We start from the raw sequence: 15,789 nt of genomic DNA on the forward strand, positions 1-15,789 counted from the left end.
ATCCTTTTCAACATCATACTGCAAGTTCTAGCTAATGCAGTAAGACAAAGGAAATAAAAGGCATATAGATTGAGAAGGAAGAAATAAAACTGTCTTTGACTGCAGATGATATGATTGTCTATGTAGAAAATCCAAAGGAATCACCCCAAACTCCTGAAACTAGTAAGCCATTATAGCAAGGTTGCAGGATACACAGTTAACATAGAGAAGTCAATTGCTTTGTTAATACTGGTAATGAACAAGTGGAATTGGAAATTTAAAACATAATACCATTTACGTTAGCACCCACAAAAATGAAATACTTGGTATAAGTCTAATAAAATATGTACAAGATCTATATGAGGAAAACTACAAAACTCTGATTAAAGAAATCAAAGAAGAATTAAACAAAAAGAGATATTTCATGTTCATGGATAGGAAGCCTTAATATTGTCAAAATGTCAATTCTTCCCAACTTGATCTATAGATTTAACACAATCCCAATCAAAATTCCAGCAAGTTATTTTGTGGATCTTGACAAACTGACTCTAAAGTTTAAATGGAGAGGCAGAAGACCCAGAAGAGCCAAGACAGTACTGAAGGAGATTACAAGGTCAGAGGACTGACACTACCCAACTTACCGTAACACTACAGTAATCAAGACAGTGTATTGGCAAGAGTAGACAAAGAGATCAATGGACAGAATAGAGAGCCCAGAAATAGACCCATACAGACATAGTTAACTGATCTCTGATAAAGGAGCAAAGGCAACGCAATGGAGAAAAGATAGTCTTTTCAACAAATGGAGCTGGAACAACAGGATATCCATATGTTAAAATATATATATATATATATATATCTTTTGCAAAAATTAAAGTAAAATGAATCATGGATCTAAATGTAAAATGCAAAATTATAAAACTTACAGAGGACAACATAGGAGAAAATCTAGATGACTTTGGTTTGGTGATGACATTTTAGATACAACTTTGAAGACATGATCCATGAAAGAAGTAATCAGGAAGCTGGACTTCACTAAAATGACAAACTTCTGCTCTGTGAAAGACACTGTCAAGAGAATGAGAAGACAAGCCATAGACTGGTAGAACTATTTGCAAAAGACTTATAAAGGACTGTGATCCCAACTACACAGAGAAGACTTAAAACTCAACAATAAGAAAATGAACAACCCAATTTAAAAATGGGCAAAAAAGGGGGTTGGCCCAGTAGTGTAGTAGTTAAGTTCCTGTGCTCTGCTTCAGCAGCCCAGGGTTCACAGGTTGAGATTTCGGGTACAGACCTACACACCACTCATCAAGTAATGCTCTGGTGGCATCCCACAGACAAAATAGAGGAATATTGGCACAGATGTTAGCTCTGGGCCAGTCTTCCTCAGCAAAAAGAGGTGGACTGGCAGCAGATGTTAGCTCAGGGCTAATCTTCCTCAAAAAATAAAAAAAAAAACCATGAGATACTACTACACACCTATTATAATGGTTAAAACCTAATACACTGACAACACCAAGTGCTGGGCAAGGATGTAAAGTAACAGGAACTCTCACTCATTGTGGGAAGGCAAAGTGGTACAGCCACTTTGGAAGACAGTTTGGCAGTTTCTTACAAAACTAAACATACTATAAGATCCAGCAGTCATGCTCCTCTGTATTTACCCAAATAAGCTGAAAACTTATGTCCACACAAAAGTCTGCACACAGATGTTTCTGGCAGCTTTATTCATAATTGTCAAATCTTGGAAGCAATCAAGTCGTCTTTCAGTAGGTGAATGGATAAACTGTGGTTCATCAGTCAATGGAATGTTAGCGAAAAAATATGATCAAGCCATGAAAAAACATGGTGGAACCCTAAATACATATTACCGAGAGAAGCAAATCCGAAAAGGCTGTATTATTCCAACTGTATTACATTTTAGAAAAGGCAAAACTGTGGACAGTTAAAGGATCAGCAGTTGCCAAGGGCTAGTTAGGTGATAGGAGTGAACAGGTAGAGCAGAGGATTTCTAGGGCAGTGAAACTACTCTGTATGACACTAGAATGGTGAATACACATCATTATACATTTGTCAAAATTCACAGAATGTATAACACGAAGAGTGAACCCAATGTAAACTATGGGCTTTGGGTGATAATGACGTGTTGGTTCATTGATTGTAACATATGTACCACTGTAGTGGGGGATGTTGATAGTAGGGGAGACGGGGGGGGGGGGGGGGGGGTGGGGGGGGGGGAGGCAGAGGTATATGGGAACTCTGTATCTTCCACTCAATTTAGCTGTGAACCTAAAACATTTCTAAAAGATAATCTGAAAAAAAAAAGGTTGCCTGGGGAAGGGGGAGGAAATGGATGTGAGTGTGGAGGATGGCACATAAAAGGGAATAATAAATTAAGGAAAGGGATCTTGCACTCGACCAATGACAATGAAATGTCATGCAGCGAAGAGTATGTTTAACACAACGCTCTGAGAGAAAGAAAGAATGTATGCGTATGTGCTCTGTAATCACAAATTATATGAGATTTAACATTGGGTTATTGGTTGTATTTTGCCCCAGTATACATTGATTCTAACCTCACTTGTTCACCACATTTTGAACATAACCCCTTATGACTAAGAAGTAATCCCCTAAAATAAGGTGAAAGCTAGAATCTGGTCAATTTTTCTGCACCACATCCCCACAAGAGGAATTTGTTTAATACCTCTCGACAGCTTAGTATTCCTTTTTTTAACACGAAAATACCTACCGTCCTCTGTATAAATACACTGGAATTGAGGTCTAGGGATGTTCTTTTCCCAGCCTTATTTCCTCACACTTGCTGAGACTCGTTAGGGGGCAACAACTATTTACTTTGCCCTTCCACTTATCACATCTAGGAGGGGCAGCGGACTGCGGTTGTTGGATTGTCAGCTCCACTTCCTATTTGATTTCCACTAACTGACATTCCAAAGAGCGCTGGAGGAAGAAGCTCAAAGTCTGTTCTGGGATTTTCCAGGGCAGGGTACTTCATCGTAACAAAACCGAGACGCAAATCCTAACGGCTTGCAAGTTTCCTCCAGGAAGGATGATTCTAACTGAAGATTAAGTCCACCTCTTGCACGCTTCGAGAAACGCCCAGGAGTTAGGAAATGCATCGCCGTGGTCTCCCCATCCTAGAGGGCTCGCCTCAGAGACGTCGGCACCAGCAGTTCAGGAGACCACGCATCGTTTTTAAATCCCAACACTCCCTATTTCTCCACCGCGGCGCCAGGCGGCGCAGCAGGGCGGTAGGAACACTGCGCGTGCGCAGCGGGCGGACGGTTGCGGAGACAGTGTCGCCGGTCACCTTCGGTTTCCCTGGGCAGCATGAAGACCGGCGAGGACGCCAGAGGAGAGGGCAGTACGGGGCCGCAGAAGCTAGGACTCTGCGTCCTCTGCGGCCTGCCCGCAGCAGGAAAATCGACCTTCGCACGGGCCCTCAGCCACCGGCTACAGCAAGAGCGAGGCTGGGCCGTGTGCGTCGTCGCCTATGATGACGTCATGCCAGACGCGTTCCTCCGGGAGGCGAGCGCACGGCCATTGGTCAGTAAGGAGGGAGCGGGGCCTAGGCTGAAGGCGCAGAAGGAAATGTACACGCTCTGCTCTAGGCTAGGCGTTACCTGCTATGAGAGGTGGAACCCTGGTACAACCCCAGGCAGGAATTCGGGGAAAGTGGAGTTGGGTTAACATAGAATGAGTTGACTCCATCATAGACTAATTCACTGAGAGGTATATATATATATATATATATATATATTTAGGGCATATATGTATTGTATATTCTATACAGTGGAGTCCTAAGACTGGGTTAAGTTCTGAAGGCAGAGTGCAACGTGGAAATCCCCTGTAGTCAGATATACTCTTGAAAATCCTTTGGGAAGGTTGTTTTTAGGAGGGGGACAGAATCTCTCTAAAATTCCAACGCAGCCAGTTTAACATCCAGCCACGGGTGAATCCAGGTTTTGTGGGACTTGAAGTTTATACACTTTGGAGAACCCTTTTTAAGGAAAAGAATACAGGATTATAAGTAACAAAATTGCTAGGGCCCGTCCCACAGTGATAGAAAGAGGCTGTATAAATGAAGAGCCTGGCGGCCGAAGCTCCATTCAGGGTAAACCTGCCTCTGCCGGCATAGGAAAAGATGGCTGTTTCTTAGTTGACCACCAGATGAAGTAATGGGCTTGTATTTAGGGACCAGCTTGTATGTTCCAAGTACATACATTTCTTTAAGGCCTCAAGTCATACTTGGCACAGTGAGATGCCTCCCCTTGGAGAAGCAAATGAAAACTGAGACCTCTGAGGGAAGAGTAGATTCTTGTCTCCCATGTCATGCTCACTCTAGAGCAAATACTCTTTGATTGGAATATTTTAAAAATGTTAAATAGTTATTTTTGTCGTTTAGTGCCGAGTGTAGATGAATTCATACAGATAAAATGCAAATATGATGTGATTCCACTCTATAAGTATATATGTGCAATCGTATAGTACATTTGGTATATAGAGAAATTTTGGACCACTCCAGCAAAACTATATGCTTCCTTATTCTTAGTTAATTCTGAGGTAAATACAGGATCAGGCCGCTGAAACCACTGGATTTACTTGGATGCTAGTATTTCCGCCACTCTGGAGAAAGCTGAAAGTTGTTGACAAAGGTTGTTGTATTTGCTGGGCTTTTCCCTCACTTTTATTATTAGATTTTTTCCACTCTCCTCCTACAGACAAAGGCGGTGGGATTCATCTAGTCACCATGGGTGGGATGGCTCACTTTTTAGGAGGTGATCTGTGTTTCCTTTTTAGTGGGTTTAGCTGATGTGTTTGTTTTATGTGCTGTACTCTCAGTGATGTGGTAAGGCATGGACAGGCAGGAGAGGGACCCTGATCTGTCCTTGTGTTTTCCCTCCAGCCTTGACGTCATAACTATGTCGGTGCTCTCCATGGCACCTGAGCAGCACAAGATTACTTGTATTCTCAAGCTATTTATTTTGTTTCCCTCAGTCTGCTTCCTCTATCTTTCCCTATCCCATTCCAACCCTGTTGTTATACTGAGGTCTTTTCATCTTGACCCATAGACCTTTCAGCTGATTCTCTTTCTGTCCACAACTTTTCTCATTTCCAGGGCAAACCAGCCTATATCTTTGCCAGATTTTATTTTGGCTGGGTATTTACTCTGGCTCCTTTCTCCTGGTTGATAACAGCTTTTTATTCTTTCATTTATTCACTCATTTAATATACATTTCTGGAGCACCATTAGTTGCCAGACCCTCTGCCGGAGGCTGAGTATACAGTAGACTGTTGATCTAGCAGGGACATAGAGGTGTGCCAATAAATGCCTAAACAGTGTAAACTCTGCCAGAGTGGCGACCCAGTATGTGCAGAACAGGGTGTCATGATAGGCAAGGGAGGGTCTGAGCTGCCTTCTGCAAGGTTGAGTGTGAGAAGACTACACAGAGAACTGACATCATTGTTTAGGAGTTTCGCAGGCAGAGAGAACAGTATATGAAGACATGGAGGCATGAGAAAACAAGTTGTGTTTAGAGAACTCCAAATAGGTCAGTATTGTGGGCTCAGATTTTTATATGAGGCAGGGTGGCAATGAGCCGTGACCACCCGACTGGCCAAAGCCTAATTTAAGTTGCAATTCTTGGTCTTTTGTAGCCATCCCAGTGGAAATTGCTTCGACAGGAACTCTTGAAGTACCTAGAATACTTCCTGATGGCTGTCATTAACGGGTGTCAGATGTCTGCCCCTCCCGACAGAACTGAAGCCATGTGGGAAGATTTTATAACCTGCTTAAAGGATCAAAATCTGATATCTTCTGCAGCGTGTGAGGCCCAGTCTTGCTACCTCTTAACAAAGACTGCTGTTTCTGGACCTTTGTTTTTGATTTTAGATGACAACTTTTATTATCAAAGTATGAGATATGAAGTCTACCAACTGGCTCGGAAATGTAATTAAACGTTTGTTTCTTACTCACAGGGATATTTATTCGCATATCAAAATCACTACTCTCTTTAGTGAGAATTTGATTGGATTTGGAGGTTTATATGGATTTACTTAATTTTCAAAGCTAGATTTCATGTTATAAATGGTTTTTCCTGCTGCAGCTGGGGTAATTTATCTAATATGTTTATTTCACATTTTGGAAAAATAGTCCACCAGTAATTTTGTGGTTTCAAATTGTTTTCAGATTCATTAGGCTTTTGCCAGGTGTTTTTAGATTGTTCTCTTGAGACCTGTTTACAGAGGAATGGCCAGAGACCACAGGCACTGCCTGCCGAGACCATCCACCTGATGGGAAGAAAGATAGAAAAGCCCAACCCTGAGAAAAATGCTTGGGAACACAACAGTCTCACCATTCAGAGTCCAGCATGTTCTCCTGAAGCCAGGTATCCTACTCAAAGCCGTCCTTCACTGGGGGCCTCCCTGAGCCAGGCACTGTACTAAATGCTTTACTTGTCTCCACGTGGTTAGTCCTTACACAAGCCTTGGAGAGAGATTATTTCCCTCTTTGTGTCAAAGAGGCAACAGTGAGAACTGAGTTTAGTTTGCCCAGAGTCACCGAGCTTGTGACAGCTGAGATGTGAACCCAAGTTGGTTTACAAACATGTACTCTTGTTAAGATTAGACTCTCCCAGAGGTCAGAGCAAGGGGACTCAGAGGGGGACATGTCTTTATACTCTTGCTAAAGTAGCATAGTCTGAGTAGTTGCCCAGGAATTTCCTTATAGAAAGAAAAAGAATGGAACGGGTACCGCATCCTAATTTTGCCTTGAACCTTGCTGGAGTCACACTGCCGTGTATATGTGAGGCTTGAGGGCTGTGGCACTAAGGCCTTCATTCATGATACATGTCTGGAGAGTTCTAGAGCAGCACATTTCTTTTTTTTTTTTTTAATTGAGTTAATGATAGTTTACAATCTTGTGAAATTTCAATTGCACATTAACGTTTGTCAGTCATGTTGTAGGTGCACCACTTCACCCTTTGTGCCCACCCCCCACCCCACCTTTCCCCTGGTATCCACTAAACTGCTCTTAGTCCATAATTTTAAATTCCTCATATGAGTGGAGTCATACACAGATTATCCTTCTCTCGCTGGCTTATTTCACTTAACATAATTCCCTCAAGGTCCATCCATGTTATTGCAAATGGAATGATTTTGTTCTGTTTTACAGCTGAGTAGTATTCCATTGTATATATGTACCACATCTTCTTTATCCATTCGTCTGTTGCTGGGCGCTTAGGTTGCTTCCATGTCTTGGCTATTGTAAATAATGCTAGAGCAGGACATTTCTAATAGAAATTTCACTGATAATGGAAATGTTCTGTATTTACACTGTCCAATATGGTAGCTGTTAGCCACATGTGACCACTGAGCACTTGAAATACAGCCAGTACAACCGAGAACCTGAATTTTAAATTTTATTTTAGTTACTTTAAACTAAAGTAGCCTCATGTGGCTAGTGGCTATTATCAGACAGCACAGTTCCAGAGATGTATTGCCCACATTACCTCAGCTCCTGCCTAACCATTGTCCACAGGGGATCAGCAGTTTTTAAAAGGCTAGTTTTTAAAACTCATTCCTCAAAATGTTTATTTCCCAGGATACAGTTTCCATGCATTTTATAATATGTACTTTAATATACTAACAAAAGAAGCAAAACCCAAAATTGGATTTATGTGACTATTGTTATAGAGTTTATGAAATAAGCGCCTGCTGAGGTTTCTAGTTTTATCTTGTCATAGTATCCTGAACTTTAAGCAGGCACTTAACCAGCTGATTGCTCCTTATTCTGGAATACTTAAAAGTTCCTCCTTTGGAAGTGAGTGGCTGGCTGAGGCGCTGAGAGCGGCATAAGGTCATCATCAATCCTCTGAGACCAGTGAGGCCAGTTCTCGCTAGAAGCAAGGAGGAGGATGTGCTTCTCCAGGGCCAGTGCCAACCCTTAGCATCGTCTCAGTGTCATCTCGGGTCTTCAGAACCTGGTCACCTGTTCTCACATATCCAGAATAGTCACAGCCTGACTGTGAAGGGATTGTTTGAAGTCTGGTGGCCCTGTGTTGGAAGTTGAAAGATGACCTGACCAATGTCCCTTTCCCAGGCTTCTCTGAAATACTACTGCTACTAGCAGCAACAGCTCTTGAGCACATACCACCTACTGGGAGTGTTCTGAACACTTTATCTGTATAATCTCATTCAATCCTCGCAACAGCCCTTGAGGGTAAATATAATTATTCCCATTTTCTAGATGGGATAACCAAGGCCCACATAAGTAAAGTCGCACATTCAGGTAGTAAGTGGCAGAGCCAAGGTTTGGACCCAGTGCGAGTTCACTCATTCCAGAACCTGGGCTCTTTTCATTGTGAGAAAGATCATCTTGAGGTAGAGAGGAACTCAGTGAGTTCACTGCCTAAATTTCTTCAGTGCTACCCTCTGTATTCTGAGTAAAATTTGAACTCTTTACCATAACGTACATGTTCTAACCCTGATTAACTCCCCAAGCTCATGTCCTACCACTTTCCCCCTTGCTGTCTTTCAACCAAGCTGGCCTTCTCTGTTCCATGAACACAAGAAGCCTGTTCTTGCCTAAGGCCTTTGCAGTTGTGTCCGCTCCACCCTTCCCCCATGGTTACGCTCCACTGGCTTCCCTGCCCACCGTGACAAACACGAAGAATGTTAGTTGGACTACCCCATCACTCGATCATCATCACTTTGTTTCCTGTCTTCACTCCCTTGTCTACTTGGCACTATCGGGAATTATTATTTTCCGCTTATTTCATTAATTTACTTTCTGTCTCTCTCTATTACATTATCAGGCTTAGAGAGGGTAGGGATCTTGCTATACCCTGAGCTTAGCACGTTGTGTCACTTATAACTATACAGTATTTTTCATGTAAGAAGATGCTCAAGGGGCCAGCCTGGTGGCGTAGTGGTTAAGTTCACATGCTCTGCTTCAGTGGCCTGGGGTTCATGGGTTCGGATCCCAGGCGCAGACTAACACACCCCTCATCAAGCCATGCTGTGGTGGTGTCCCACATGCAAAATAGAGGAGGATTGACACAGATGTTAGCTTGGCAATGATCTTCCTCAAGCAGAAAGAGTAAGATTGGCAATGAATGTTAGCTCGGGGCCAATCTTCCTCACCAAAAAAAAAAGATGCTCAATAGATATTTGTTGAATGAATGAATGAATTCCACCCTCCATGGCCCCTTGACCAGTGAGGAACTTTGCTAATCCACGTCCAGTAAATAAGCAGAAACCAGAAAATACAGACTGAGCATCCTACTTTAGGGAATAAAGTAGAGTTCTTGTAGCCTGAAGTTCAGCACTTAATGAGGGAAAAGAGAGAATGTCTTCTCAAAGCTTATGGATATGAGTCTTAGGAAAGTAATATTTTTTAAATGAGGGAATTTTTTGGCTTATAATTTGAGCTTCTACATTTGGATTTTGCAAGTAGAAGGTAGCTTCCAAATCATTTCTTTTCCCCCCTTTTGTTTAGGGTCTTGGATTATAGCACTTTTATTCCTCTGGAATTCAATTTAGTATTCATAAACACAAGTTCTTTAAAAACAGATGTTTGATATAAGGATTTATTTTATTTCACCTTCTCTTATAGCCTGAAGTTGACTGATTTATTGCTTACTGCTTTGGAAAATCCAGTGAAATGTGTGGAGGACAATGTGGAACAAAAGGTAAGTCTTCCGTTATAGCTTTAGTATAAATGAGAAGGAACAACTTTTTGAGCTGAGTGTAAAAAATATCAGTAATGTGAAAAATGCTTTGTCCCTGCCCGGGCATCTCAGCAGCATTCGGCTTCTGACACCTGGATGCAGGGTGCACTGGTGGCAGCTTGCACCGGCTGGTCAAAGCCAATTGTTAAATTTTCAGAAATGTGGGAGCCTGGTGACAGTATGTTGGTAGCTTGAAATGGGCAAGATGGGAATATTTACTTCACAGAAATTGACAAACGCTAAAGATAAGTTCTTGTTTTTTTTCCTGGAGAGCCCATTATGAGACATTTACCAGCACACCTCTACCTAAATGGAACCCAGTTTATAACTGGATGCATTTCTTTTAGACCCTCTCCTAGGGAAGAATGACTGGAACAGAAAAGCCACTTTAACTTTTCTTTTAGTCTCTTCAAATATGCATCGCCTACACTTTAGCCATTTCTTTTATAAAACTGTAACTTCCAATAACAATGTCTGTGTTACATAGGAAACAGACAGAATTACTTGTTCAACTAACATTCTTCATCAAGCTGATCAGACACTTCGAAGAATCGTCTCTCAGACGATGAAGGAAGCGAAAGGTACGCTGGGCACTTACAGGCTGGGTAGTCGGCCGGACTCTGCTGCTTCTCCTGTTCCCTGGACACTTGGGTGGGTTCTTAGCTTTCAGTCATAGAGTTTACATCATGTTTTCAGTCTAATATGCAACTCGGTTATAGAAAACTAAAAATTCTACCCCCGGAACTGGGTATCCATCCATCCAGTAGCTTTTTATTGAGTGGCTACTCTGGACTAGGCCTTATTCTAGACACTGAGGAGTCAGGAGGGAGCAGCGCGTGATAGTGAGGAGACAGACAAAAACACAAATATATGACCGTCTGCCAGTGCTCTGAAGAAAAGTAAGGTAGGGTGAGGCCGTGGAGAGTGATGGGAGGACTTATTTTTAAAAGGGGAATCAGGAAGGCTTCTCAGAGATGACATTTGAGCCGGGATGTGAATGAAAGGAAGGAGCAAGCCCTGCAGAGGGAGATCATTCCAGGCGGTGGACACAACAAGTGCGGACGCCCAGAGGTAAAGTTGTTTGGTAAGTTCTAGAACAGAAAAGAGGCCATTGAGTCTGGGGTGAAGTAAGGAACAGGGAGACGTAGTCAGGGCCAGATGTAAAATCAGCATGGACTTTGAGCAAGCTCAGTGTATCGTCAGTCTGAACTTGGATGAAATATGGGGTAACTGTGGTTTTATAACATAATTCCTTTAGGTTTTAAATATTGAACTCTGCTATATTTAAATTTTTATTTAAAACATAGCAGCTGCTTAACAGTTCTTTTTTTTAAAAAAGATTTTATTTTTCCCTTTTTCTCCCTAAAGCCCCCTGGTATAGAGCTGTATATTTTTAGTTGTGGGTCCTTCTAACTGTGGCATGTGGGATGCTGCCTCAGCATGGCCTGATGAGCGGAGCCATGTCCGTGCCCAGGATCTGAACCGGTATAACCCTGGGCTGCCAAAGTGGAGCGTGAGAACTTAACACTCGGCCACAGGGCCGGCCCCAACATTTCTTAAGCTTTTATATGCTGAGTGCCTTATAAATATTGTTTCTAGTCTTCACAGTCCTATAAAGTAGGTGTAAATGTTACAAATGGGGAGATGGAGGTTCTGAGAGGATCAGGTGACTGGCCCAAGGCTGAGCAGCTACTAAGTTCTTGGGCAACCTGGGGTCAGAGTCAAGTCTGAATCTGGTCTGTGCTTTCTATTAAGCTCCCCTACATCACCAACACTTATTATTAATACCTTTACAAAAGCTTAGGACATTGGAAAAAGAAAGAATATACTAACCATATTGTGTTTTTCAAACTTTATTTACCATGAAAAATAAGGTTTTATATTGTAACCTAGTGTGTAGCCCGGTACACGAACACACGCATGCACAGAAACAAGTGTCATGAAACCCTCACATGTTCAATGAACTCTACTGTGTTCTATTTGATTCCATTTTAGAGGGACACTGATTGCAACTTGCAGCTCATTTATAGGTTACAATCCAAAGTTTGAAAAACAGAGGACGGGAACAGAAATGGCAGCATTGTTAGAACAGAAACAAAATCGTTGCAGGAGTTCTCTCCCCACCATTTGCCTTTGTTCTGTTCTGTCTGTAAAATGAAGGGAAGGGGGAATGGGGTTATGCCCAAATCACTCTTGACTCGTTTCCCACCCATTAAAAAAACAGATTGGGGTGGGGAAGGCAGGTGGTAAGGGAATTGCTACTAGTTTCTAGATCTGTGCTAAGATAAAAATAAAAATTCAGTTCTACCATCGGAAGGTGAAAATACAACCCACAGAATGTGAGAAAATATTTGCAAATCATGTATCTCATAAGGGATTTGTATCCAAAATAACTAAAGGACTCTTACCACTCAATAATAAAGACAACCCAATTTTTAAAAATGGGCAAAGGATCTGAATAGACATTTCTCCAGGGATGATATACAAATGGCCAATAACCACATGAAAACACGCTTGACATCATTAGTCATCAGGGAAATGAAAATCAAAAGCACAGTGAGATGCCACCTCACACCCATTAGGACAGCTAGAATCAAAAGTCCGAGTGTTGCTGAGGATGTGGAGAAATCAGAACCCTCATACACTGCTGGTGGGAATGTAAGAGGGTGCAGCTGCTTTGGAAAACAGCCTAGCAGTTCCTCAAATGATTAAATGTAGTTACTGTGGGACCCAGCAATTCCACTCCTAGGTATATACTCAAGAGAAATGAAAACATATGTTCATATAAAAATTTGTACACAAGTGTTTATAGCAGCGTTATTCATAATAGCCAAATGTGGAAGTAACCCAAATGTCCATCAGCTGACAAATGGATAAACAAAATATGGTATATCCAATGAATTATTCAGTCATAAAAAGGAATGCAGTACCAATACATGCTACAGCAAGGATGAACCTTGAAAACATTATGCAAAGTGAAAGAAGTCAGTCACCAAAGAGCACATACTGTATGAGTCCAGTAATGCAAAATGTCCAGAACAGGGAAGTCTAGAGACACGCAGATTAGTGGTTGCTTAGGGATTGTCGGGGGGATGGAGTAGGAGGGTGATGGCCAAAGGGTACAGGTTTTTGAGATGATGAAAATGTTCTAAAATAGACTGTGGTGACAGTTGCACATATTCTTTGAATATACTAGAACCACTGAATTGTTGTTTAAATGGATAAACTGTATAGTATGTGAATTATCTCTCAATAAAGCTGTTTTTGTTGTTAGTGCTTTCAAGTTGATTCCGACTCGTAATGACCGTCTGCTGTGTACAGCAGAGCGGAACCCTTCCTGGTCTTTTTGCTTCACTGTCTGATCTTTCAGTGCCAGTCACAGGGTTTTCATGGCCAATTTTTTCTGAAGTGGGTGGCCAGGTCCTTCTTCCTAGTCTGAGTCTGGAGGCTCGCTGAAACCTCTACAGTGTGGTTGACCTTGCTGGTATTTGAAATGCTAGTGGCGCAGCTTTCAGCATCACAGCAACATGCAGCTGCCACAGTATGACAAGGGACAGAGGGGTGGTGTGGTTCTCTGACTGGGAAATGAGACCCAGGTGTGGCGGTAGGCGGGCCAGATCTTAACCACTAGACCACCGGGGCCGGCTAACAACCAAGCTGTTTAACGAAAAGATTCAGCTCCTCGGCCACATCACCCATATGGCTAGTGGCTGCTGCACTGAATACAACAGATGTAGAACATTTCCATCATTGAGAAAGTTCTATTAGACAACTGTTCTACATATTATCAGTTTCAAACTCAAATTGTCATTTTTTCTATTTCTGCTTTTTCACCTTACTGTTAGTTCAATAAGACTGTAAGTCAACTATCTTGTCAACAACAAAAAAATCCCTTTCAGGCTTTTCTGCCCATGCATTCCACAGATTATTTAAATAGTTTGCTTGTATCACATTAATGTGACTTTTTGTCTATATATTACACCAACTTGATTGGTAATTTATAGAAGAATCTGATTGGTTTGTGTAAAGTATTCAAATTAATTTCCTAATGTCATTAGACACCCCCGCTTGATTTAACTTACACAAATAATTTGAGAATATCTTTTTATTTGTAGATGCACAAGTGCTTCCTTACAACTTGAAGCTTCTAGCAGAAGAACTTAACAAACTGAAAGCAGAGTTTTTGGAAGACCTAAGACAAGGAAACAAAAAATATCTGTGCTTTCAACAAACCACTGACATAGCAGATGTTATTTCTTCTTTTCATTATGAGAAAGATAACACTGTACAGAAATATTTCTCAAAGCAGCATTAAAACACCTGAATTTCTAATCAAATGTCTGATTTTCATTAAGAATTTGCAAACTAAAACAATTTTGTATTACTGAATGTTTTCTAGGCCAATGATGTGAATTGCCACTTATTTTTTTTAAAAAATCAGTCAATTCTAAAAGATCCATTTGTCAAAACAGAAATTATTCTTCAGTCACTTGTCAGATGTGACATGGATAATTAAGCATTGAGACAGCCTTCCTCATTTATGTGCCAGAACCATTGGGGTGGTGCTGGTGGGGATAGGAGTCATGTTGAATGGGTCTTAAAGCAAAGAAACTAGGAAAGAGACAATGTTTGCATGTAGGTAAGACAATGCAAGGAGCAGATGTGTGAAGTTTTTGTTTTCAACTCTTGACAGATCTTCTCCTGGGTGTAAGGCATTCTACTAATTCAAACCAATGTAGCCATAAAACCTTTTTTTTTTAAATTAACATTTTACATACTGGAAACTTACTAAAAGACTAATTGGATCCTAGTTTTCAAGAAAGAAAACTCGAGATCATTACAAAGTGTTATTTTTTATTCATATATTACAAAAGCAAAGCTTCATTCACAATATGAACTACATACTAGATATAGTTATTTCAGCATTGAAATGCTTTCTGGAATCCCTAAACAATATAGTGTTTTGCAACCATACTCAAGTTTTATGTTTTGCATACAAAATATGTTCTTTACATCAAAGTACACATTTACAAAAACAAGTTCTAGAAATCATATACCCTCTAAGACTATTTAATGAAAAAGTCCTTAGCAGGGAATTTTTTTAAATACATCCATTTAATATTTTTGTAGAACTTAAAATGAGGTTTATCTCTGAACTTTAGTAATATTCCCTTTGTCAAACAATTCTGCAGATGAATGGCAAACACATTTCTAAAATGAAATAGCACTGGAAAATATCCAGTGGAAGTTTTTCAAAGTAAAAATCTAGGCTCTACTTGAATTTCAAGAAGTTACTATATTAGTAAAATCTGAAATAAAATTATTCCCTGTTAATCTCTTCACAGTTTCTTAAAAAAATATTAGTGGAGATAAATTATCTACCAACTCTAAAAATCTAAACTTACGTTCACTGAACAAAAATAAATTTAGTTTAAGAACATTGCCTGTTAACAGCAAAGTACTATAAATAGTGCATGTTAAACTTTCCCCAGCAACTCATTTCTATATTAAAAATAAAATGGGAGAAACATATTCAATACTTAATGGAAGATACTAACATCTTTCCAAATACAGAATTTAACTCACAGAAAATTTAAATAAAATCCTCAATCTTTAAAAAATAGAATACTAAAAAGAGTTTGTAAGGTAGATTTACTTCAAAAACTTTAGTGCATTCAGAATTGTAGCTTTCAAGCATCGACACCTTTGGAATACCAACTGTGCTCTTTAAGTCATAGGAAAATTAGAATTATACATTCTAGTTTGTAATTACAAAAGAAAAAAAATCTTTTCTATGTTTAAATTAAAATGCACCTTCAAAACACATCCATCTTTTTCATTCTCAGAAAAAATCTATTTGTCACTATTTGGCCCAGAATAGCTAAGAAACTAGTTTAACAAGAGAGTTTTTCCTCTTTGTTTAACGAAAACTTTCATTTTCTATTTTGGTGTATTGCTTTTATTTGAAGAATAAAATAGAAGTGAGAGGGAAGAAAATAATCACAAAAGCTTCCAAATGACAGGAACCTGTTTCTTTCTGGCAGTAAATAAATAC

The 15,789-nt window shown here is 40.4% G+C and overlaps 1 protein-coding gene across 3 annotated transcripts; it reads left to right on the forward strand.

Moving 5' to 3' along the window:
• The first annotated feature begins 2,836 nt into the window (after window positions 1–2,836).
• PSTK (phosphoseryl-tRNA kinase) lies at window positions 2,837–14,066 on the forward strand. 3 transcript variants are annotated; one of them, XR_006887440.1, is made up of 7 exons: window positions 2,837–3,549; window positions 5,662–5,953; window positions 6,194–6,392; window positions 9,620–9,695; window positions 10,222–10,315; window positions 10,685–10,805; window positions 13,850–13,961. XR_006887440.1 is itself a non-coding variant. In XM_046652524.1 (6 exons), exons 1-6 carry the CDS (start codon window positions 3,334–3,336, stop codon window positions 14,047–14,049), a joined length of 1,077 nt encoding a protein of 358 aa, XP_046508480.1. In that variant the 5' UTR covers window positions 2,837–3,333; the 3' UTR covers window positions 14,050–14,066. The 3 variants fall into 3 exon arrangements, 1 of the variants encoding a protein (XP_046508480.1); XR_006887439.1 differs by having other exon boundaries at window positions 2,838–3,549; window positions 10,685–10,818; window positions 13,850–14,066; XM_046652524.1 differs by lacking the exon at window positions 10,685–10,805 and having other exon boundaries at window positions 13,850–14,066.
• Window positions 14,067–15,789: the final 1,723 nt, after the last annotated feature.

The sequence above is a fragment of the Equus quagga genome, chromosome 2 (assembly GCF_021613505.1).
Source record: "Equus quagga isolate Etosha38 chromosome 2, UCLA_HA_Equagga_1.0, whole genome shotgun sequence".
In the NCBI taxonomy this organism is placed as follows: domain Eukaryota; kingdom Metazoa; phylum Chordata; class Mammalia; order Perissodactyla; family Equidae; genus Equus; species Equus quagga.

Bases quoted from the DNA above. Each gene is read 5' to 3' on its own strand.
- PSTK (XM_046652524.1), top strand. From the start codon at position 3,334: ATGAAGACCGGCGAGGACGCCAGAGGAGAGGGCAGTACGGGGCCGCAG. The intron at 5,954-6,193 runs GTAATTAAACGT...AATTGTTTTCAG, and splicing joins CTACCAACTGGCTCGGAAAT to ATTCATTAGGCTTTTGCCAG. The intron at 9,696-10,221 runs GTAAGTCTTCCG...TGTGTTACATAG, and splicing joins AGGACAATGTGGAACAAAAG to GAAACAGACAGAATTACTTG.